General features: G+C 33.8%; 1 protein-coding gene across 1 annotated transcript in view; it reads left to right on the top strand.

Moving 5' to 3' along the window:
- LOC135073390 (cholecystokinin receptor type A-like) overlaps window positions 1-27258 on the top strand; it is an 80097-nt gene that overhangs the window by 27685 nt on the left and 25154 nt on the right. Inside the window, exons 5-6 of the mRNA XM_063967549.1 lie at window positions 12592-12774; window positions 17098-17204. Of these exons, the coding sequence (XP_063823619.1) occupies window positions 12592-12774; window positions 17098-17204 (290 nt within the window). The remainder of the gene's footprint in view (window positions 1-12591; window positions 12775-17097; window positions 17205-27258) is intronic.

Here is a 27258-nt window from a genome sequence, read left to right as displayed (position 1 = left end):
ACAATTTGACTTTACGCACTAAGTTTTTAAGATTAAGAATAAGAATATGAAAATTTATAAAAGATCATAACATAACATAGCGCATAGTAACTAATAAAGGTCAGCGTTTATTTTTAATGATTTTGGTATTAAAACACATTTTTATCAACTTTAGGGACTTGCCAAGAATTCTCATTTTTTGCTAACAGAAAACATTTCCCAGAACAGACATTACATTTGCCAGACTTTCCTGAATTGTGGTGTTAAAATAAACTTTTAGTCTTATTTCATAACTCCATTTACGTCCTTTGTAACAACACCAAGGTAGGTTTTTCAAGAAACATTTTTTGACTAGCTAAGACTCTAATATTTTTTGTAAATCATACAAAGTAGATTTTGATTTTTTTTAACTTTTTTCTTCATAAGTGGTTATTATTTTTAAATTGATTTTGAAATAAAACACACAAAAAAGTAATGAAAATGAGCATAGCAGAAAATATAACGATGTTGGAAGAAGCTTTGTATGGATAACTTTTGTATTACGGCCATTCTCAGATGAGCTAGTTTTTGCGTGTCCGGGCTGTTAAATCGTTAAAAATGACAAATTAGAGACATGCAAGTATTTTTATATGTTAATAATAATAATAATAATAAGAATAATTTATTACTTAATAAAACTTAGCCTAGATACATTTGAATTCACTTACTTAAATTAAGTTACTTAACAACCCCATCCAGTTGTGCATTAAATCATAGGCCTCTATTTTAAGTATTTGTGACTTAATTAATTTCATGAACCTCTGTTCTCTAATTACCGTTACGCGTCCGCACACCGACTTAATGTTAAAACTTGGCTGTAATTTTTATGTCGTATAGATTTGGTTTACTCCATTCAACATTTTAAAGAGTACAAAAGATTGTCTTACGCATAGCAAAATATCTATTCAATAGAACCATTCTGTAAATAATTAGAATTAAAAAACTGCTTGTCCGAGCGAAAGTCCTAATTCCCGTGACGTTTTCTGTTTTTGGGCACACAAGCCTAAATAATAATATTTGACACATCATTTACGCGCGCGGCGCGAGCCCTTAGTTAGTTCTAAGACCTGTTAGCAAGTAGACGTCTATTGCGTTGGCGTACCGTCGATGAATTGCGTAAGAGTATAATTACCATATCTTTGGTTTTCAATTTTTCTATTTACCATGTCCTTATTTTTATACTCGATTTTTGAAGGTAGATCCACGTTGTTAATTTAAATAGATTCAGTACTTTGGCCTTCATACGTTGTAGTAAGACAGTATTTGCATACGCTGAAGATTTTGGAGATTTTGAAGAAAAACTATCGTTTTATAATTTCCATGTACTAATTACCGTATATTTATAATCACCGTTGTATGAAATTATTACCTGGAGTGAACCACCTACCAGTTACCTGGAGTGAAATCGGGGCTTTCTGATGGCCAGGAGATGTCACCCTTGCATGAAACATGTCTCTTACCAGATATTTATTTTTACTATTAGTATAATTGATATTAACATCTTAAATCATTAATTAATTCTAACATAATACCATTAACATCTATCCATAATACCTTTGCCCTAAGAAGATGAGATTTTCCAACAGTAACACTTACCTGGCGTGATCACATTAAGAACAAAAGAGAACAAATCAACAGACAATGGGACTTTTCAAGGCAAGAGTGTATAGGCACTTTGTACCATCCTAAACTGCATCCTACCTGCTTTGTTATGCATAGAAAAAACTTCGTAATATGCAATGGGTACTGGGCAGAAGAAGCTTGGAGAACAAACTAATAAAAATGGATCCTAAAACCCATGTAGACATGGCATCGACTTAGCCTCGCAAATGTAGAAATACTTTAACGTTTTCAAAATAAAGTTTTAAAAATCTTGAGCTGTGCACCTTGGTTTACAAAGTCCACTGAAGTGATACCAAACGTCAATGAGGGTGTGGAAAATCCTGTAAAGCTTACAACCAAAGACTAGACCTTCATGCAATCTATTTGCTGCATCCCTTCTAAATTCTAAGAATTCTGCATTTAGGCTCAGGAGAAAGCGAATAGCATCAATCTGAAAACTTATTGTAAAAGAATCGAGGTGACAAATCATGGGATATGCTGAGCTGGAACTGTCATTATTACAAATTCAATTTAATCTGATAATGGGTGATGGCTGATCGCAGATAGATTAAAAAGAGGAAAAATCACTTAAATCATTAATTAATTTTTCGATATATGCATATCCGAAAAATCTAATTTGTGAGATCTCCTGATCCATTATCTGTACGTTAAATCGTTTGTACCACATTGAAATCAAATAAATGATGATTAAGATTCTGATGAAAAAATGTGACACGTAGCCCCTTCTGGCCGAAACTAAGTGTTCCTGTTATAGCCTCGATTATTGCAGTATACTGAAAATATCTTGATACAATAAATAATAGAAATGAGTGTTTTCCTTTTTTCAAAGGGTTACAGCGTTTTTTATGACGCTATATATTTATATACAAATTTATCAATGCAAGATATTGTTTTCTTGCTATTTTACATATTTTTTTCTAATTACCGTTAGATTAAGTATTAGCCTTATCTAATTACCGTGACCATAAAATTTTTGGGTCTCATTTACGCGAAAACCGCTTGGAATAATTTGACGCCTTAACGATTGTTAAATTCGTACTTTTCATGTGTTTCATATTTAAATACGTTTAAGTCATTTAAGCCAAATTTCAAAAATGATATGGTAAGTAGGCTGAGAACGCCTAATCGTGAGAATGACCGATTAGGTACTGTTCCATTTTCTTCCCTAAACTTTGAATTTTTGACGAATTTCAATATCTAATTACTACAATTGTGACATGTCATTGGAAAGCAGAAAAGCTAAAGATGTTTTTAAGATCACTGGCAATCCACTATCACCTTTTATTTTTTTTAAATCGAATCCCAAGTTGATTTTTTTACTATGGTTTGCACTTTTGTTAAACTTTGGCGGCTCGTAAGTCTCGTAACTAGCTATCCAATCATTGTCTGGATCTGAAATTTATTTTATTTGACTAAAGACAAATTAATAATTCGATATTAATATCGAATAATAAAAGCGGTTGAAAACACGTGAGAAAAATAGTTGAAGCAGTTTTTAGGTCAAATTTTGGAAAAAAAAATAAACAAAAAAAATATCTATTGAAAAAAAGTAGCTCACTTAGGGTCAAATGGGCGAACTAGTATTCTTAAAATGACCTTATCTATACACCTACGATGTTTGTCTAACCTTCCGCAAAACACCCTGTATACACGTTTTCAAGAAGTGGCGATGTTATAGGCTATATTTCCTTACATTGTCATGTGGTATGTAAATTAAATGTTTTATGTGCCACTGCAAATGGCATATTAACAATATTTGATTCAAAGGTTGAATATAATGTTATCAATTGAAGAAACTTATGACCTTTTTCTCCACTTAGCTCATGAAGTCTCTGATAGCCTATCAGGAACTTATCTGTATGGTAAACTACAACCACAGACTACAGTCACCAGTAATTAGCTTTTTTTTTATTAGATAGCGTTAAAAAATCTTTTTCAGATAGCAATCTAGAACTTTATACAAACCCGGTGAAACTAGCCCTTATTGTTACTAATATCTAGCTCCGGAACTTGTATATTTAATGACAATAATCCTTATTCCCACAGGACGTAGGCGTTAATAACAGTTCAATGCTCAAATCATTCTACTGTATAATTGATCGCGTTCCTAAACGGTCCTAAGACGTGCCTTCTCGCCCACTAACCCACTTACCTACCAAGTTTGCATAATATCAAGAAACTAATCGTTGTGTCACTAAAGCTTGATAATTTCGTATGTATACTAATCTATACTAATATTATAAAGCTGAAGTGTTTGATTGCTTGAACTTGATTTGAAAAATTATTTTGTGTTGAATAGCTCATTATTTGAAGCTTTAGGTTAAACAAACATCATAACAGCCAATCGCGGCGGAGCAGTAAAGAAAAACGTTGCAAAAACGGGAAATATTATTCAAACTATTTTCACGCGTACGAAGTCGCGGGCACAGCTAGTTTTTTATATAGGGTCTCTATCTATTTGTATTGAATGGATTGGCTCTCGATTACACACCCGAATAGCGCTGATGCGATCTATGATGGAGCGAGTTTACCCCGAAAATTGCCTTTACCCGTGCTTTGAAGGCTAAGGTTGTACGAATTTCAGAAACGTGACATCATCAGGGAATCCTATGACTGCACGCATTATATGTGACATAGCGCTAGGTGCATGTGAGATTGTAGATTGTGGAACTATCTTCATCATTTGTATTCGGTAAAAATAATACGATAAGCAATAGTACCTAAAAATACATTACATCCATGAAGTACACGTCTTTACGTGCATGTAGGGTGCTCGTGCTTGTATAAGTAGTAATTTTTGCTGGTAGTTACCACTTTTCCAACTTTTTAAGTGTATTGAATAATACAATTTTACCCAGGCGGCATATTAAAAACTCTGACCCCGAATAAAATTCGGGCAGCGTCCGATGTAAGCTCTCAAACCCGCCTGGGATTTGATCTATTTGGTTGGATTTTACATACAAAACTTAGTACTAAAACGTGTCTATTTTTTATTCGTGATTTTGTAGTTTAGTTTTTTTTTTTGGGAACATTAACTAAAAACCATTATGGTCAGTCCTTAATTATTGTATGTTTTTATTTTCTTCAAGTACCTAATTAAATTATCGAAGTGCTTTTGTAGAAAGTTAAAGATAAGAAACTTTTAATTACAAACAATAATGCCAGTTAGTGCTCTTGTTAAGCTTCAAGAAAAAGCTTCCTTTGTAGAGCAAAATGTAAGTGATAGTAAGAATTATAATAAAAAGTCTCTTGTAAGTTTTAATTAAAGCTAGCTTTTGCCCGTTGGAATTTAGGGTTTGATCGTGTTACAGAAAAACATGATCGTACGCCCACCTCGTATACGCGTATCGCGTTAAAAGCCGTTTAAATTAATTCAATTTTGCAATGTGAAATTCTAAAATTAACTATGTACGCCCACCTCCCTTAAAATGAGGGATAGTAGTCATTCTATAAATTGAATAGTATTGAATTTCATCTAAATCTCATTATAAGATTAGTAAGTATAATTTTATTCTTTAGATAAGAGATATCTGACGATAAAAATCCTTGAATATAACTAATCACTTCTTAATGGTTACTTAACCTTGCCTAGAACGGCAAAAAAAGAAAAGGATTTGAAATAAGAAGGTATTTAAATTAACCAGAAAGATTCCCAGTGATTTCAAATCTAGGGATATTAAGCAGCACGAAATTATCCGTCTTTTTTGTTGTTGTCTGAAGGATAAGAGTAGGCGCACACCGTTGACTTTTCGTCGGCCGATAGTTTAGTCGGGCAGTTGATCAGTATGAGCATGTATGGGAGTGCGCACACTACGCCGATTCGATTTGGCCGATTCTTCATACAAATTAAAATCGGGCACAACTATCGGCCAACTAAAAATCAACGGTGTGCGCCTACTCTAAAGGTACTTTTGCTTACGTTTGCCTAAATTAGAATTTTTAGGGTAGGTACTTAGCCTTTTCTACGTCATCGATTTTACAAATCCTCTTACCTTTTTGAATGAATTCTAAAACCTTTTCGTCTCTTATAAGAACTCTTGCTAGGTTTCTTTTTCTTGTTGAAACGTATACCTCTACATTTAAGTAGGTAATATCAGAAGGACACGAAATAATATGTTTTACAGAAAATAGGCATAGAAACCTCTCAGACGAAAACTTACGAGTGCTAACATCAAAGTGCTTGCATATTGTCTGACTGAATGGCGTTATAATAGTGTGGGAGTGTGAAACGGAACGCAAAGGAGTGAGTGAGAAGGAATGTATGAGTGAGTGAGTAAGAAAGACGTGATTTTGGAAGAAGACAGAACAGAAGACGATTGTATTACGACGGAGCTAGGACTTTTCTTGTGGTTTTATCCCGGAAAAATACAAATATATTGTAATAATATTTTCTAGGTAATCAGATTGTACAGTCGACAGCACATCAGACTACATTTCTGTTGCAAATTAGCCTCTATTACAACGAGATAAGACTGTACAGTGTTTAGCTTGATGTGCTATCGTCCGTACGCAAATTTAGACAATGAAATTCGCTACAATTTCGAGGTATTCTCGTAAGTACCTATTTTATTTAATCTTCCAATCGTTTAGTAAATCTATTACGCTGAAACGCTTTTCCAGTAAAACTAACTAAATAAATTCCCTTAAAACAAAACTAGGATTTAACAAATTAATTTAAATAGTTTTTTTTAGTAAAAACTAGTGCATTTAACATTTTTACTACAATTATGGTTCTGTTAAAATACATTTACATAGATAGTCTTAGTTAACAGTTATTCAGCAAACGTTGATGGTTATAAGATCTAAAACGTGTATGTATGATCATTTGACATGCAAGAAAACTCTACGGCTCTCCGCTTCAGAATATTGGTACCTACCTAATAAGTATGTTTTGCAAAGTGGAATAAATTCCTTGATATATGTGGTGGATAGGTAATATGTAAAAGGACGAACCAAAATAAATAAAATAGAATAAGGTTGTGCTAGGTCAACGACTTCTAAATATACTACTGGACAATTTATTCAGAATATAAAATGAAATCGCGATCGTGTGCCGGTTACAGATAATAATTTCAAATCACGTTTACAAAGTGCGTGCCAAAATCATACAATGTCCTTTAGGCTTATTTAAATTATTTGAGTTTGTCGACTCCAATCTTCGCAAACAGCTGCTGTTCCATCTGCTCCTCTTGTCTCTTTTGAGTTATTGATAAATGTTACCAACTTAGTTACTTACAATAGTTACTCAGCCTGTCTACACGAAGTATACTAGATATACTATGGTAGCGTGTCAAGCCAAGTTCAAGTAACAAAACTGGAGAGCAGCACCGTGTGTAATATTAATCGAACCATTTGGAGCCACTTTCGACCCCCTCATAACTAAAAAACTAAAGACTTTACGCTAGCTAGCACGAATATTCTTTCTACTGTTATTTATTGCTAAGTTAACCATGAACTATCAAAATTTTTGCCGGGATTAATTTGAGGCCGGTGAACCGGGAAAATCGGCAAAACCATGTCAAGATGACAACAAGGTGAGAGAAACGGCGCACAATTTCATTTGCAAGATTTCAGATACATTCAATAACCTCCAAATTAGACCTTTCCAAACATTTTTATCAAAACACTATGTAGATTTTAAAATGCTTGTTTGTAGAGTCCAAAATATTCCGAGCCAGAATAATATGTATGAAGCCACTGGGCCATTGTTAGGCAGCCATTTGCTAGAGTATCAATATTCAGCAGAGGTGTCAGTTTACACGGCATTCAATTTCTAGCAAATCTCATTCATAATATACGAGATGACATAAGGTACTTGATACAAATAAGGCCTACCTAACTTTAAATGCTTATATTTCAATAAATATTAACGCCAGTCAACAAAAACAAGGTTTATTAACTTCTTCCATCCTTTAATTTTTATAATATTACAAAAAATAACACAATTTTTAACTAAATCTATTCAAAATAAGCAAATTACGAAACCACTGATTTTGGCTTTATTAAATCACCTACACGGAATAAGGCCTATATGATTCAAATGCCTGTAGACCTTAAAATTGAGGTTGTATTAAACAAAATGCGGTCTTATAACATTAAACACGTCGATTTGTTTGCGTTATCAAAATTTTACATACCAAGTAAACAGAAATATACTGTATATCTCTAGATAAACTTAAATTCCACTTATTAAGAATAATACATAAATTATAGATAAAATTAAATATTCATAGTAACAAAGTAATGATTCTTTACTTAAATTATCAAAAAAAATATCAAAAACAGACAATATTATTTTTTTGTATAGGGCTTATTAAAACACCGTGTTCGAATAAGGCCTACACATAAAACCTTTTAAATAAATCAGTTTAGGAACATCATTTAGTCTTGATTTTTTGTAAACAAAATGAGATCTCAATTTTTGTTAGAACCAGGGCATAAAAAGGCTTCTGAATCATCTTTACGAACTCCTACACAATCTTTATGATGCCACCAAAAGCAGTCCTTTATGGTAGCATATCTGCTACATTGTCTTCGAGACAGGCATGATAATACCAGCTTTGATTCTCCTATCCTTTAGAATTATACATACGGCTTTTTTTTCTTATTTTTTATTGGTTTTGTATTTTTTTTTCTTTTTTTTACAGGTTTAGTAAATTTTTTTTACTCTGTTTTCTTTTTATTTTCTGTGCTGTTAGTAACATTCTTATTAAATAAATATTTAGTTACTCTTTGACTCATTTAGTTTAATGAATTTGTCCGTAATCAGGTGTTGACATAAGTATCCAATATGGCCTACCATGCTGAAATAAGGCCTAGGCCTTATTAGATATCTCGCTCTTGTTGTCTTTAAAAATTTACAAATAATGCATCTATAGCCAGTAGTACAAATTAAGGTAATTATTAGCTAGTAAGAAATATTTAGAAACGATTACTAAGAAAAGATTAATCTAAAACAGCGTTATTTTACCGAAAATTTAAGATGAAATCGCCAGATTTTTATAAGAGAGCACGAAATCACCCACCACCTTAGAAGAACGCGTGCCAATTGGTGCTGGGATCGTGGATCGGGACGCTCTTGCACTCTACCGGGTTGTAGGGCATATGAGTACGTGTCCTTGAAGTATTATCCCGGTTGGATTTATTTATCTGTGTTTTCTGATGTATAGGCCTTATTAGAACGTAGGCCTTATTTGTATCAAGTACCTTATATTTGTAAGAACTATCTGTACTACTATAAATAATTATTTGAGAAACTAAATTTGTACCGCTTTAGGCCTTATTAGTGTAACTAACTGTGCCCGCGACTTCGCACTCGTGAAAATAGTTTGAATGATATTTTCCATTTTTGAAACATTTTATTTTTCTGCTTCACCCCTAGTAGCTGTAGAGTGATGATAAATAATAGCCTTCCTCGATAAATTCAAATGTGCAATTGTTATTAAAATTAACGAAAACAATTGTCTACAAAATAAATACTATTTCGCTTCCAAAAATATTTCACATAATATAAAAGGTAATCTTCTTCCTTTATACTCACAAAATAAATCTAGCATTAAAGTAAATAACTCCAAAAAACTGCCACAAACAAAACTATTCAAGACCTTTTTACCGCAAAAAGGACGTGGAAAAAATGTTTTTGTATCTTTTATAATCGAAGACAAAATAAGCTTAGTCTGAGAAAATTCTTTGTATAACATCTGTGTAGAATGGCAATAATTTTCCTCGTGAAATATTGTTTATGGTTAAAAGATGACGTCATCGATCAACAGGATGGCTGAAATAAATCAGGGCAGAATAAATGAATCAAGATATTTTCGGCCGAATTCAACAGTCAGTGAATGTTCGTTTTAATTAAAAACAAATTAAGAAAGTCGGCGGCCGAGAGAGAGTTCCAAATAAAACGCATTTCTTAGTTAATTAGTACGAATACAATGGTATTTGAAGTAAAACTCGTTGAAGCTTAACTTATCTCTTATTTAAAATATAGATAAGTATACTGTACTGGACCTTTAAAAGGAAAAATAAATAAAATTTAACTCAATGAAACCATCTTTCCTCCACTGTGTATGTAAACATTACCTATTTCAGCTCAAATACTTGTGTATCCATACAATAAACGCTCCGAGAGTTCGCACACGATTCAGTAAATAAATGATTGTGCTCCAGACCTGAATATTAATATTATTCGGTGAATATATTCACCTTTCACACGGCGTCAATGCCTCTTCCGAGCTATTGAACCATGCTTCGAAGATGCCTTCGCCTTGTAACCTAAATTGATGGGCAGATACGAGTATGGAGCACCTTGCTCTTGATATTTCCTGGATAATACAATAGGAATATTCTTGTGCCGTTTTTGAGCTTGATAAACGCTAAATTAAGGAATATGATATGTCTTATCTGATTGTTTTATATTTTATGCAGTATAGGTTAGTGTCCGTGACTCTCACTCGGCATGGGGCACACTGAAAACCAGCGTCGTGGCCTCCCTCACCGGGGGCCACGGCATATGCTGAGTGGGGTCCCATTATGATGGGCATCGCTGTGCGACAGGGTGGCACTGCTAAGTTTACTTGCTCTTTCATTGTATGTTTTATGTCACCTCTGTCTTATTTGCTTTTTTATTTTTTATTTTACCTCTTTTGTCTTTTGAGTTTATTTATTTATTATTCATTATTGAGCAATTACATATTTGATCCAAATAGCGTCCTAAATCCTCTTTAGGTTTGTCTAGACACTATTGTTCTCTATACAAATAAAAACAAACATATCATGATGTCCATGGCAATAAATGTTTCTTTCTTTCTTTCTTTCTTTCTTATTTTACAGCGAGAAAAGATCTAAGAAAAGATAAGGAATTCTGCCATAAAATTATATGAAGTAGACATAGACACAACGACCGGTCCTACGCCAAAAACACAACCCATTTAAACTAAAAAGTTATTTTTAGCAGAAAGAAACATGTAAATAGTTTGTTTCAGCAATTTTCATTTAGATAGATAAACAGTTCGAATTGGACTCACTCGGTTAAAAGAAAAAAATGTTTTTTATAACTGAAATTGGAATGGAAACTTTTAAAAGGTAGGTAAATAGTCTGTAGTTCAAAGGTTTCGGGAAAAGCGAATTTCGTTTAATTACCTTTTTTATGTAATAAAGCTTAATCGATTTTCGTCCATAACATCTCTTTTAGCATAAACTAATTGATTCAAATAGTAAATTCTACTTATGTTGGAAACGAAAATACAATTTTGTCACTGCTTTGCTTTTTTTTATGTGACAGGAGGCAAACGAGCAGACGTGCTACTTATAAAAGAAGAACGGTCATCTGTGACCCAGGCCCGACAGAAACGAGACATACCTCAGTTTTTTTGTCATGTCTTAATTAGTTAAATTATATAATTTTTATATTCGAAATCTATGTATAACACCAAAATATTACCCTTTGTTTTTGTTCAGGCGTTATACAAAAACGAATACAAAATGCCTATTTATCACCAAAATTGGTAAATGTATGTACCTAAATGTCTATTACATCTGCTATGGAATGTATCTAGGTGACCTGGAGATACAGCCGGATTATTTCTCGTGGCAACATGTAATGAGACTTCATTGAAAACAGTTTCCTGGGCCTGGAAAGTGCTGAAAAAATGAATGAAAATTTACAAAAACGGTGAAAATTTCAACGCAGTTCCATTAATCAAATTTACTTTTTTCTTTGTTTTCTTTCATCAGACACGTGTATTGCATATTTAATTTAAGGATAAATAATAAATCTCTACACGATCTGACCGAAATTTTGTCATGTCTTGAATGTAAAAAAGTACTTGCAAGTAAAGGAATAGCTATACATCAATCAAGGATAATTTTATTTTCGAGGAAAGTTAATTATAATGATGCTTAGTTTTGAGTAAATAGTTTGGTATTTATAATTATCATTTCTCATGAATTCATACGAAGACCAAAAGCTCAACTAAGTTATACCATACTTATTATTATTCTGTGGTTATACCACTAACAATGATTACGGATTGATGCCAAACTGTACAAATACGAATAATATTATTTTCAACAAACAAATTTACATAAACCACAGTTTGAAGGACCGTGCAAATGAATATTAGTTATGTAGGCTAGGCAATGGATTAGCCTACATTTTTGCGAGATTAAAAATATTGACATCTATTTGAAATGGTTATACCGTACGACGATGGTGAAACGGCGTTTTCTTGGTGAAACTTGTAATTTCTCATATCCCACCTCAAAGGAGACCTAATATCCGCCAGTGAAGGAAAATTTAAGTAGCAAGCACTTCAACTTTTTTCAACAAACTCTATTATTCATTAGATTTGTGCCAAAGGGAGATAACAGCTTTTGCTTCCGGGCTATGCAAATTATGGTTTCGGTTAACAGGTTTATCTGGGGTCAAAAGAACGCGAGAATTATGCATAATTTTGTAATTATGACGAATTTTCATGTGGGACTAACCTGGTGCTGGTTGATGAACTTTTGAACTCTGTAACATTATTTAGAGTATTTGATGAGATGTTTCTTGTCACTTTAAAAACAGTTCTGGGAAAATAAATGAGTCTATTCTTCGAAAAACTGCTATTAATGATTTTCGCATTGAAAATTTCTTGAAATCCCTTTGTGATTTCTAAGATGTCCCACTTTTAGTATCTTCTTAGAGAACTTTTAAATATCTGAACAATGTGAATGAAACTCGTTTAGTAGGTTTTCATGGTTATTATTTGCTTGGGTAGTAGGTATTTTAAGTATTTTTTCAGGAAAGAAAAATTGTTAATATTATTGTATGAGTACATTTTTTTAATTAGTATCCACACGAATTATAAAGTTAGCCGCAAAACGGAATTATCTTTGGTGAAAATTTTTTGGCGGGTTTTCCTATTCAAAGAGTCTTCAGATTAAATATTTTATCTTTGTCCACAGCCTTCAAATGCCGCGAAGTATGGAGCAGCCTGGAGCTGGAAAGGGCGTTCAACCTGGGTCTGGATGCTGGCTTGCTGCTGATCCCGTTCTTCATTATGTCCTTCGCCTACTCACTCATCGTCACCAAGCTCTGGCGCGGCATGAGGCATGAGATCCAACACAACTTCAACTGGCAAAAACATTGTAAGTAATTCATAGCAAAAGTACATTACATTTAAACAAAATAAAATGATTTTGTCATACCTACTCGTAGCATATTTTAGACTGTACTCGATACTACGCTTCCACGCAATTTGTGCACAATGCACATGTCGTGGCAGCTTTTAATTAAGCTTACACTATAAACATGTATTAGATTTCAATGTTCCTTCCCATTTAATTTTGATTGTGTATGTCGTGTTAGCTGTCTATAAATAAATAGCTAAATTCTGTTAACATGTAAGTATTACGTAGAGCTTTGTTACAATAAAACACTTCATTTTTGTGGATTTAGGCTTCGGGCAGTTTTCGTCTCAGCCAGACTCTGACATTAGTAGAGATTAGTGAAAATAACACACTTAATTTTCTGCTCCTAAGAGCTATTATAGTTAAGTAGGTACGTTGATGACACCTTTAGCGTTTGAGATATTTCGTGCTCATAGTCTGTTACTAAGTAGTAGAAGAGATATAAGATTTTAATTTTTAGCCGTGAGTACATAATGGAACTGATTAATAAACGTCGCGTTAAGACCCGTGTCTTACTATTTCAGTAGAAAAGAATAAGAATTCTTAATTTTCTGCTTAATAATATCTGATTATCATGTAATTCAAAGTGTTTTGTGCTTCAAAGAGCACATAATATTTCACATTAATTATAGCTACTTATTCAGGCTGTTGTAGGCACTTACTTGTTTATTTATCTCTCCAAAATACATATGCGTCTTAAATTAGGTCTATTATAATGCTGGATCAATGTGTACCCATATTTGTGAGAGACTGGTGCCTGATGTAATTCTCAGAAAAAACCTGTATTACAGGTCACCAGGGATAGAGAGACCCCTCAGGGAGAGCGAATAGAATTAGGCTTATTTATGGAAAGACATTTGTGGAAATGGTAAAAAAGTTAGCAATGTTACTTCGAATAAAAAGTGAGTTACCGTTATAAATATGTAAGTATTGAATGTATATTGTACTTAAGTAATTTTAAATGAAAGGATATGTTGCTACGATACTCGTAACTTGAAGAGGCGTGTTGATAGTTTACGAAGTAAGATGATTTTTCTGCAGGTAATTGCGTATATTTTCAGTTTCCAGTAAATTAAAGCGTTAAGTCGTTACATAGTTTTTGAAAGCAAGCAGTAAGAAGGAATGATTTTACAAAAAACTATAAACATGCCTCTTTTAGTTACGAGTATCGCAGCAACAGGATATCAGAATATTTATTGATAAGTATTTAATAATAAATAGTACATTGCTAATTGCTTTTTTAGATAGGTAAAATTGTAACTGTTCTACTACATTAGCTTGAAAGTTTTGTCGGATAATCTACCCTCAATTTGTCAAAGGCAAACGGGTCAAGCTTCATCAAAGATTTTGTAGCTACCTCGTGTTAAGTTTTGGCTTTAAGCCAACACTCTCTTAAGCTACACACACACTACACACTTATACCTTCTTACTAGCAGATTTTTTGGGGCAGGCACTTGAACAAGCTTAGCTATAAGAATGACGTTAAAATAACTCATTAAAAACACTTACGGTGAAGAAGAAAATTCGCAAATAACACAAACTTTTCAATGCCACCAATTATGTGTCTATTTAGACTTTAAGTCGCGATGGGACCAAAATTAATAAAGGTGCCATAAGTCGCAATATATACCATCCGATACATTATTTTTCTCATATCACCCAAAGTATAAATAACTCGTTCTATTTAGTTTCTAAGTCGCGATAGGACCAACTGAAGCTTTTAAGTATAGGTACACGTGCCATAAGGCGAAAAATTAACGATGCGATACATTGATTTTGCCACACCTCAAAAACTATAAATAATGTAACTCGTTTTCTCATTTTAATGTATGTATCTATAACAGCTCTAAGCACTAAATATAGGGGTAAATATAGAACTATACACGTTAAGAGCTTCCTATACTTAGCTGAGATGAAAACTACTTTTAGAAGCTTTCAGAAACAAACATTTGACTTTACAACATTTTATATGCACGGTCGTTCCATCTAGTGCTGAAGACCTCTTAGTTAGAAATAACTTTCTCATAAATTATTCAAATATCACTTAACAGAGTTGCAATTAACAAAATAGTTTTATCTTTAAATGCAATGTAAACTTTCATTTATATGCTTTGCATAAGTTTGTGGTTAGCCAGCAAATTAATACATGTTACAAAAGTTACTATAGTTGCAACTTGCAACTCAATTTACGTTCAGATATTCGCAGATGCTTGACTCTATCAAGCATCAGCCAATAAAACAACTGAACCGTTTTTGAATTTTTCATTGGAACAGTTTGGCAGTGCTTCGAAACAAAAAATAATTCTCCAAATCGGTTCAGATCTGAAAAAAAGATAGCAACGAATTGGGAAACTTTTGAAAGCCGGTTAAAAACAGAGGTCTATTCCATTTTGATCACCTGGATTTGATCACCCAGGACCAGGACAAAGGACACTAAAGTGTCGCTTGGGGTCCACTTTGATCACCTGGGTGATCAAATCCAGATGATCAAAGTGGAATAGACTAAAACAGAACTCGCTCCTTAGTCACACCTAAGTTCCTAACACATGAAACTGCAATATTTATTTCGACACACCATAATGAAAATGCAATATTTATTTCAACGACCATAGGCAGCTGTGTCATTAACCCTACGGTGGTCGCGCTCTAAAATATTACGTTAATGGTCGCGCGGATTACATGCGTAAGCCATTTTATGGAGTAAAAAAAGGAGACATCTCTTTATAAAAACATGTTTCTTTATTTTTTATATTTATTGTTATGTATTAGTTAATTAAATAATCAAACAAAGAAACGAGCAGTTCTTCTCAGTTTTTATAAATTAACTAAAACATAAAAATCATCATTTTGCATCAAGAAAATGTCAACTTTGGCAGTTTAGAAATTATTCAGTACTAATTGCACTTATTTATTAATTATATTTTGAACAGGCGATACAGGCCATCATGGAATGATAAGGACAAATAAATTCGTTGCACGAATTATAAGTATTTCCAGTACTTTGATTTCGCTTTCTTCCACAGTCAAAGTAGCGACCTAAAAAACTCCGCTGTAATGGTTCTGAGTTAGATGGCTAATCACTGGTCCGAGAAACTTGTTCTCTTGTGGAAGAATGTGCACTTCTTCATCAGAAACCGAAGATTCGCCAGAAGATACGCTTTCATTGTCAATTACTTCTAGCCATTCTGCAATTTGTGCTTTTTGTCTATTGTTCATGATATTTATCTGAAATACAATGATTTTATTGAAAACACAAATGTAAATACATACTTATGCCGTAATTATTTATTATAAAGCATTAATTTACACTAATAATGCAAAAACAAACACATTAAGTAAAAAAGGTAACTTAAAAAATACTTACGTAATTGGTCGCGCGGATTACACGGGTAGACCATCGGCATTTACGGGGCTCCTGCGACACATACACAAGCAACCTGGCGCTCACACGTCATTAAGTGTGATCTTCGACTATGCAACTTAAAGTACACGAAGAATCAAAACGATCGCGTTGACCGATTTCAAAATATTCGACAATTTGCACGAGTGGATTACGGGTGTAATCCGCGCGACCACTGTAGGGTTAAGAAAGGAGTTTTATAGTTTACATTTTCTTTCTTTCCCTTTGAAAGTAAAGCTTCACAAAGAGTATCAGTTTTTGCTATTTAGCAAACACTTTAACAGTGGATTAGTTCCCCTTTGTCATCATTAGTCTCTGTCTAGAAAGCCAAACGCTTTTTATTTATCTCTTTCTGGATCCCTTCTCACACAGCGATTTGCATTTGTTGTAATTTAATTAATTGAATCTTAATCATGAGTGGTAAACGCAATACGCGATTAGGCAATAATAAATAATTATTTGCAAGGCGTTTGCAACTCGAAAGTTTAAACACAATAATTATTATTGTGTTATTTATTGTTATTTTCAACTTTAGTAATGCCTGCTTTATCCGTTTGTTAAGATAATAATTTATACATTTTTCAGAAGAAAGTTACTCTAGCTAAAGGTTATTTCCATAATTATTTATTTCAGTTTTTCATTAATTTTCCTTCCCTTAAACACCACCATATTTGATATTATAGTTTTTATTTGTGCAAACGACGGCACGTAAAACTAAATATTAAAGCCATATTACCTACTGTACTTATAAGTTATATTTTGAAACAAAAATGTCTTACACATTTTCGTTCTGATGTGAAGTCGACTATAAATGTACAATGGAACTGACTTGTACGTGCTTTAATACCATCCCAACGCCTGACGTTTGCTTTTATTCGCAGTGACACGACAAGGAAGCTGCAAAACGGGTCATCTTATACCAACCACTCCAATTTTACAAGCGAACTCCACCGAGCTGTGTTGCAAAAACAACTGGGCTACGAAAAAGGTAAATGTATTTTACATGTAGGTACGTAGGTAAATATTCTCTTGTAGAAATAAATTCAACGTTTTCAAAATAAAGAATTGAAATTCTTGAGCTGTGCACCTTGGTTTACAAAGTCCACTGAAGTGCATGAATACCTAGAGACACCAAACGTCAAAGAGGTTGTAGAAGAGTCCTGTAAAGCTTACAAACAAATACTTCAGCGTCATGAAAATATACTTGCTGCATCCCTTCTAAATTCTAGTCTACATTCAGGCTTAGGAGAAAGCGAATAACATCAATCTGAAAACTTATTGTAAAAGAATCGAGGTGTCACATCATGGGATGAGCAGAGCCGGAACTGTCATTATTACCAATTCAATCCAATATGATAAAGGCTGATGGCTGATCGCAGATAGATTAATAAAAAATACTAAAACCTGAATGGTGACGTTAAAAAATTACATTATGCACAGGGCGTACATTTTTTGCTACTTTTTTCTAGGACTTGTAAACTCTGACAAGGTAAACGACACCTCTCTACCTTTGTTGTTTCTTTAGTTTTACCTTTAATTACAGCTAACGGTTTCAGTCTAACAGAATTTTACCTTTTTGCATGGCTATCAATACCCAATCCCAATGTGCACTGCAAATTTTTAAAAAGAGTGAAACTAAATATAGCCATTTTTCCACAGTGAAACATGATTCTAGATTTATTGCTTGAGTCCATGAAAAATGGGCTGCGAAGCTTGCGATATTACCGCACTCGTTATGTGATTTTAATGGTTGCCATGTAATACAGATTGATAAATAGGAAAATATCGAAAATATTTAACTAGGTGCATTTCTATAGAAAATCATTACTTTGTGAATTATTAACATTTCTTTGGCAACTAACATCGAGATAATTATGGTCCATGAACTGGCCCAACATTTCCAAAAAGACAATGTAAAATAATATTGCCAGTTATTTGATGTCGTTTCAATTACAAATCTACTTGAACTCTCTCAAAATCTTTCCTGGAAAAGGAGCTTACAATTTTTAAGCGGAATAAACCTTTGCCCATTTCTTAAACACATTAATCTACAGAAATAAATAATATTCAGTATCATAAAATTATTTCCACGAACGTGAAATACGATCCCTATTCATAAAATAAATGTAAATAATAATATAATTGATCACCACGTCAACTGAAGTGATTTATTTGATCGTTGCTATTTCTTGTAAATCACCATAAATTTTGATAGAGTTAACTTCAGCAAAATTACAAATATCAAACCTCATTTATCAAATTACTACAAGTCACGAATATGCTCGATTAATATTGTTGGAAAGTCTAGTATTTTATTTTATACCATTAACTTTGATAGCTGAAAAGGCAAGAACACTGAAAGTTTAGAGGATTTCTATTTCAGTATTCAAAGCTCTTTGATATTGAGCTCAGTAAATTTTCCACAAGTGATACCTTTTCAATAATAAAATGTTACTTATTTAGACCCATTATCTAACGACGTATTTATCAGAAACGTCTCTAAAAATGAGAACTCGATAGAGAGACTGGTAGTTCAGGGCCAGGTGGAAGGCAGGAGAGCACGCGGTCGATCGCCAACCCGCTGGATAGACGCCATCACGAAGGCCACTGAGTCCACCATGGTCCAATGTACTCACGACGCCTCTAACCGTCAGAAATGGAAGCACATCGCCAGGAGAGCTACCCTCGGAGATGACATCACCCCACCATGTACCTCGTCAGCGCAACCACGACCACTCTGACAAGAGTGCCCGACTAAGAAGAAGATTTATCAGAAGTCACCTATTTAAATACATACACATAAAAATCAGCGTCAGCGTCAAATAATTATTGACATCCAAAGTAGCCATAAAATTTGCAATTACGTACTTTGCGATAATTGGAAAGATTGTGTTCTCAACTTTTGGCCACCTTGGGTATCCGTATCATGAACTATTTGACTCATTTTATTTCGCCTTCACTTTCGGTCTGATAACACTGGTCAACACATGTTTTTTTTCCTTTAATTTTTTTTCTGTTTTTGGGTATTTCTATGGCCCTGATTATGAAAAAAATACTGGGAGATCGCCAACAGCTTTACTTTTTAAAATATAGAGTTTTATTATTTTGACAAAAAAATACGAAAAATTATACATTGTGCTAATAAAATTTCTATTGAACACTAGCAAATGATCTTTTATATGATTTCCTTGAATAGGCAAGTTTGAGTAGATCTTGTTGCAAACTCCAGCAATGGTCTGCCATTCATATATGAGCACCACGCCCCTGATAACCTTCTCCCATTGTCAGAAAATTCCAATGAAAACTTTTATCCTGCTCCTCACTAAAATCACCCACATTTTGTGGAAATCGATGTTCATGCGAGTACATGAAGTGTATTTTTATGCCCATGTTGCACCCTAGCTCTTGCAAGTTGGATAGCATGCTCTCAACAATCTCTTTTTGCTTAGGAAATTACTTATAACAAAAAAAAAAAATTAAGCTTAGGACTGGACTTCACTCATTGATTTCTTAAAATTACGATCATTCACCAGTTGCCTAATGTGAGTCCCATCAAAAATTACCAGCTTTTAAATTGGCTGCGCTTAATCCTGAAAAACTGCGTGAAAGAAAATTAAAACATTCGTCACTTTTGTCAAGCGCCTTCACAAACTGTTTCAAGATGCCGAGCTTAATATAAAGTGGTGGAAGTACGGTGATACGGACTTGGCTAACTAAAGGCACGTTTATAAAATTGTTTGTATCAACTTTAGCTGAAGAGCTAAAAGTTGTGTGTGCGGGAAGCCGCACTGGTCAAATTTTTTATAACCAATGCTATTGTTTGTTACGACTATTCCAGAGACACATGGAACAGGAATTTTGTGTAGCCCCCTTGTTGGCCTAAAAGATGTTGACCTATTCTCAGAACACAAATGACCCATTTGTGGTCTTGATTACTTAATTTCAAATATTTATATGAAAGTGTCGATGTTACGCAGTTTTCATTAAGTCCGATAGAGGTTTTCGATGTTTTTCAAATATTATATTTACCACAAACATAGCAGAAGCCATCTGGATTAAGCACACAACATCTTCATAACGAAGCAATATCGAAAACACCAACAAAATATGTTTTTTTGTCCAATTAAATCAAAAATCTAAGTAAAAATATTAAATGAGGGTAGAGAGCTATAACTTAAAAACAAAAGCTGTTAGAGAAAAACTGTTGCCATATTTAAAAAATATGCGTCAATTTGAGATAGAAACAGAAAAAAATCACAGGAAACAAACAATTTTATTTTTTTTGTTGACCAGTGTAATTACTTTTCATCAGGAAAAGCAAGCCAAGACCAATGCATCATTTTCTTTGTGGTAAAAACGAAACCTCGCTCTTTGATTCAATTTTCGTCCTCCGTTTCAATTAAAGGTCAAAAATAGCAGAAAACCATTCAAAGTAACAAAAAATATTTCTGCCTGAAATTTCAAATTCTTGCTCACCTTGTTCTCAGTTTCATATAACTTAACTGACTGCAAGTGATGCAACATGAATTATGCATGAGATACATCGATCTACTAGTAACACCTTGTGAAACTGAAATATTTTCATACTCACATCACAGCTATCTTGTTTTCGTGCACTGCATAATCTTTTTAGCCTAGACTGTGTGAGACCTACTGTCTTAGAACAATTGTTATGCATTTCAAAAACTTTCAGAGGACTTGATATGCATATGCTAAGAGCTGATATTCTCAATGGAAATACGGGAAAATATTATGACGCCTTAAAAGAGGTGGTTTTTTAATTACGTCACACGTGGTGTGATTCAAAAATGATAATTAGACCAACGTCATTAGGAATATGACAATGCTCTTGTACTAATTAGTCGGTTGATAAAAACAGGTATTATATTTTCCTAGCGAAGTTGCTAAGAAAATTAACTACACTAAATGTTATCGGGATGAATGATTATAATGATACAAGAAGTACAAATAAAATAATTAAATACGACTTTTAATAAATTAATACATTCAGTAGTACCTAATAGTACAAATAACAAGTAACAAAATATTTTTACTATTGCAGCGACACTGAATGATAGTGTTCTGTGGACTACGTGATATTCGCTATAAATTGCGATTTGGTATTGTTAACAATTAGTTGCTGATTGAGTAGTTTAAAAAAGGCTCTTTCAGGTTATAGGCAACAATATTAATTGGTGATAATGGTACAAATTTCACTTGATACATTATATCGATATGGCTCATCAATATGGTGACATAAATTAACTTAGTGTTAATCCCAATTGGTTTACCTATTGATTAACATGACACCTGGCTATACATACGTGGAAACGGCGCGTGGAACCGTACATTGATTGAACTGGGCAAATTCACGTGTTTGAAAGTAAAATATTTACTTTTGAGTTTGAAAAACAGTTGTTTCATTTAAATTCCAATTTATGTCGGCAGATGAATATTTATGAAGGAATTTGCAAATAATTAAGGAAGGCGCTGGATGCAGGCCGTCACCAACCGGGCATTGTGGAAATCATTGGGGGAAGCCTATGTTCAGCAGTGGACGTCCTATGGATGAAATGATAATGATGATGATGATGAATTTGCAAATAAACCAGCAACATGCCTGATAGCATAGTAGTTACACAGCACTTTTTACACTTTACATACCCAAACTTCAGACTACACGTGAAAGAAGACCTTCAGAGATAATGCGGTTTTTATCTGTCTAATTAAAATGTCTGTATTTTAATTAATGTTATTTAATGCCAAATATGTGCTCAAAGATTATACGCGTGTGAACCAAAACAAATATTTATGTACGTACAATCGGCAGCACATTTCAGGACACACATTTTTTTAAATAACTCTTATTAAAACCGTGTTGTGCTTGATTTACAACAACAACCGTCTTTCGTATATCGTCAGTTGCAGGTTCACTTGGGGTAACTGACAAAATACGGTTTTTGAGTTAAATATACAGTTTTTCTTAGTTTTTTCTGCTCTTTCGAATGGTATACGTAAAAAAATTCTAGCTTTAAAAAAATTACAATTACACGGACATTTTCAGGTGTGAACTTTTCAGATTTCCTTCACAATTTTGGTGTAACTGACATTGTAATAATTTTACCAGGTTGAATTGGTGTATCTGTAATAATGTAAAAATTTTGCTACAAAACTTTGCAATTACACTGATTTGCTAAGGTTTATAACATGAAATAAAATAGGAATTTAGAAAGTTTTAAGGCATATTACATTATTATTATACCAGCAGTATCAGTTAAAGAAGTTAAAGTTAGCTCAACAAAAAAAATAATTGAAATTAAGCAACTATCCAGCCAACTAGGCGTCACTGCGCGTTGCTAACATTAACCTGTTGTTACTCTGTTACTTTTACTGTTGTAGTACTCATGACCTTAATTCAACATTGCTATAAAGAGGTGGGAAATTAAATCCATTTTGTTTTCAGTTTAAGTTGCCCCGCAGAGCTAAATACGGTATTGGTAAGTCAAAGCTTAAAAAAATATTGAAATTACTTAGTTTCACAGTAATACTTTAGTTATTTCAATATTTCTGTCTTAAAAAAATTAAATACACATATTTTCTTGATTCCCATGGCTTTTTTTAACATTTTTTAATGAATAAAATAAAAGTTACTTCTAATAAAATAAAATAAAAAACAAAGAAAACGACAAAATGTTATTTTTTTCATGAATTCTCTTATTGTTTAATACTTTTACATAAATTATACAGCAACTAAGTAAACAAATCCCAGCAAAAACATCAAATTATTTTAATTTGGGCAGTACTTACACCAATTTGACCTATGTTTTTTTCCAAAAGTATGGTGTAAAATTAGTGTAACTGTCAAAAGTACAAAAATACATTGGTGTAACTGCAATTTATTTCCTTAACTAAGACATATTACATAATTCTTTTTAACCTAAAACCGCGTAGAATTCTAAGCATTTCTGTAAAAACAGATCCAAAAAAGGTTAAATAGGAAAAAAGTTATGTCCAATTTAAGACGAAAAAAAACTTTAAACGGCTCTACTGAAAAACTGTAAGTTGTCAGTTACCCCAAGTGAACCTGCAACTGACGATATGTCAACGTGAAATTGAGAGCTCCGTCAGTTTATAATATAACGCGTGAGATTATAAACTAACAGTGGGTGGTTAGGTTAGATTATAATCTAACGTTTTAAGGTAACATAATTTAATGTAGGTATTAATAAATAAAGGACTTAGTATGTATCAATAACCGATCTAAAACGAATGTATCTACATAGAGTAATGTTAATCGAGTGAATATAGAGTAAAAAGGTTTTTCATGTTTAAAATTTCCCTGAAAATGTACTGCTGACATTTTTTACAATATTGAAATGGCGTATTTTCTCGTAGAAATCGGCCTTGTCGGTTTTCAATGGCTCTTTACAACAGTTTTCCTCATTCAATATTAAGATATCCTTTTTCGGACTTCCGAATCCCCGACGCTTCAGTAAATCTAGCTCAGCTGTCGTAATGCTTGACATGTCCGAAACAGGTTTCGTAGTCGTAACTAGAAAGCTGTATTTATAATATCTTTTTTTCGTGATAAGTACCTATTACGTTTTTCTGCGAGGTATGTGTTTTATCAATATAACTAGCGGCCGCCCGCGACTTCGTACGCGTGGATACCGTTTTACCCCCTTCATCTATCTTACGCGGTTTAGATTTTTTCATACAAATGTTTTTTCCCGCTAACTCCCGTTCCCGTGGGAATTTTGCAATATCCTGTTGTAACTAAGCTTTAAGTTTACTAAGGTTACATGCATGCCAAATTTCAAGCGTCTAACTTAAGCGGTTTAGATTTTTTATTTAAAAGGATTTTCCCGCTAATTCCCGTTCCCGTGGGAATTCCTAAGTAGACTACAACCTGTCCAGGAGTATGAAGAATAATTGTACCAAGTTTCGTTAAAATCCGTCGAGTAGTTTTTGTTTCTATAAGGAACATACAGACAGACAGACAGACAAAAATACATCACAAGTATGATTTAGAGGGTGTTCCTCGTGCAGTGAAGGCTAAATTACCTGATGACAATGATGATGATATCATAATTTGAGTAAACTCTATTTAAATGAGTGAGTAATAAATGTTTGTGAGCATAATTATGATAAAAGATGTTAACGTGTGTAGACAATTTGGTTTTGTAATCGCTTCTAAATTAAATAATATAAAACAGCTACATCATAATTGTTACATAGTTATTATTTTTTGATTGATTCGCTATATCACTACTCACTAGGTAATGAATCGAAACCTACTCGTATTAATTTACTAATGTTACGAACCGAAATTTGATTAAAGGGTACTCTATATTTAGTACCAGGGTTGCCTCTTGACGTCCATGGGGCATGGTTCATGAATAAATTAATTGAACTACGCATTCTATAGTTTGGAGGCGATAAAATGGCCGATCACGACCAATCCCTAGTCGGCAGTGATGGGATACACTCTCGTTATCAAAGGCCCGTTTCAATCTCAAAAATAGTCTCATGTGAGCCTTCATTAGTTGGATTTGTATAGGCCAAAACAGTAAGTTGTTAGAAAGTTTGAAACTTGTTTTGAGAAATGTTTAGTAATAAGACAGTTATGCCCTTTTTCACTATCAATCCCTAATTTTTAAGTGACCCCTATGGTAACACATAACAGGAATTTTGTTTTCATAGGGGTCACTTAAAAATTAGGGATTGATGGTGAAAACGAGCATTAGTCTTTTTGCGTTTTTTGCTTTTTAGTTTAGATAAAAAACTGTCTAAAGCCTGGTCCGTGAGCACGTAGAATCCCGTCCAATGACCCCAAGCTACCCATCCTTATCGCTCGCGCGTAATTATATTGCTGTCGCGACTGTGCGACGCGCGCCTGCAGTGAGTGTGCGAGCGCGACAGCAACATAATGCGTGCAAGCGACAAGGATGGGCAGCTTGGGGTCATTAGACGGGATTCTACGTGCTCACGGACCAGGCTTTAGATGATAGGATGTCTGAAAATAGGATATGGTATGGAACTTATTTGATAATTTCTCTTTCTGTCCTGTGGTTGACTGAGAGAGAATTATTTTATTCATTAGGTCCGTAATTTGTACATTTTCTTACGTGCGTTAAAGATTAAATAAATATAAATGGCACCTGCTGCCACTCTTGCCCTTGTATTGATGTTGATACACAAAACTAACTCTTCGAGTATTTACTCATGTATTCTAGAATAAACATATAAATTAGTTTAGATGCTCCCTGTTACCTGAAACTTCCATGTAACATCAGTCGCAAATTATTTGTTAGTTAAAAGTTAGCCGAACATTCCGGCAATCCACTTGATGTGGTTTGATGTTGTCTACATCGACTTCACTAATGGAAATCTCTAACTAATTTTAAACTTGCCTTCAGACTTTGGGCGGTTATTTACTGAGCACCAGGTCTAGCGCTGAACTCGGTGCTTAAGATATGGGAGCGGCGCGAGAGGGTGTTTTTATAACGTCAAATGTCAGCGAGACTTCAGATCTCCTTCAGATTTATACAGGTTGGCCCAGAAGAAAGTTCACTTTTGAAAATTCAAGGAAACGAAAACTGTACATTTTTGTAGAACTTTAACTATTGCAATTTAAAGGAAAGGATGATGGGCACAAATGTATGGAAAGTGGTACCCGCTCCAATAACCATAACCAATATATATTTCAAAAGGCCTTTACATGTAGGAAAATGTCTGCTATGGGGCCAGTTCTAATTCATGTTTTGAAAGCAGTAATTCCACTAAGTATTATAAATGAAAGTATAACACAATCATCTATGTATACCAGTATGTACTATGACTAGAATCTATTAATATAACTAAAAGAAACATTGAAAAGGAAAGGATTATACCTACGATGAACTACCCAAGCTATTAGCCCTTTATTCGCTTACATCATCATCATCATGATCATTTTAACCATATGACGTCCAGTTGAACATAGGCCTCCCCCAATGATTTCCACAGTGGCCGGTTGGTGGCGGCCTGCATCCAGCGCCTTCCCGCTACCTTTATGAGGTCGTCGGTCCATCTTGTGGGTGGACTTATTTTGTCTTGTGGGTTTATTCGCTTTAGCAACCCATAATAAAACCCTTAAGAAGTAATAAAACTCTAACCCGTCAATTAATAAAAGTTACACCCTAGTTGAACTCTGGCTTAAATTGACATTTGGTATGGAAATGTCATTCAAATAAAAATATTTATTTCATAATTATCCCTATCAATAATTAAAGAGTTAAGGAAGGATGCTGGAGCAGTAAATACTTCATGCTCGCATAACCTAAGTACGAGTACCATACGATGGACACGTATGATACTTAGGTTACACAAAAAGTATGTCTATCTTCGTACACAACCAGATCTGAGGCTGGTGGGCATAGTAAAAGTTGTTCGTCTTGGTAAGACCTTTCAAACCACACTAGAAGCATATCTATTGGAGCCGGGTACCATTTTGCCCATTGTCCTTTAGTGCAATTTATTTTAAAATTTACTTTCTTTTATAAATTTTATCGTACATGTGATTCCCTTGACGTTTACAACATTCGGTCAACATACATCAAAATTTTGGAAAATTTTCGTTAGAGTTACCTCGGAATGGATTCAGGATGATGATGGTTTGTTGCATTGAAAGGATGATTATTTTTTGAGAGCGCTATACTGGTAGGCTGAAAAGCTTTTTATTTCAAAGCTGCAAGATTCGCAAGGCTATGACCGGAGCACTTGGTTTCATCAAGATGGGGCTACGTGTCACACTTCAAATGAGAGCATTTAGATGGTAAGAGACATGTTCCCACAAAAATATAATTTCAGGCAGGGGTGACAGCTCCTGACCACCAGGAAGCCCTGATCTCACTCCAGAAAATTCTTTTTTGTGGTGTTATATTAAGAATAGAGTATACTTTTATAGTCCAACAACCATGCAGCAACTGAAGCTGAACATTCGGCAAAAAATTGAAAATAGTTTTCGAGGTAATTCTAACGAACGCATTTCAAGATTTTGA

The sequence above is a fragment of the Ostrinia nubilalis genome, chromosome 7, assembly GCF_963855985.1.
Source record: "Ostrinia nubilalis chromosome 7, ilOstNubi1.1, whole genome shotgun sequence".
Taxonomy (NCBI): Eukaryota; Metazoa; Arthropoda; class Insecta; order Lepidoptera; family Crambidae; genus Ostrinia; species Ostrinia nubilalis.
The sequence above is the reverse complement of the archived record's forward strand: the minus strand, read 5'-3'. Positions and strand labels throughout refer to the sequence as shown.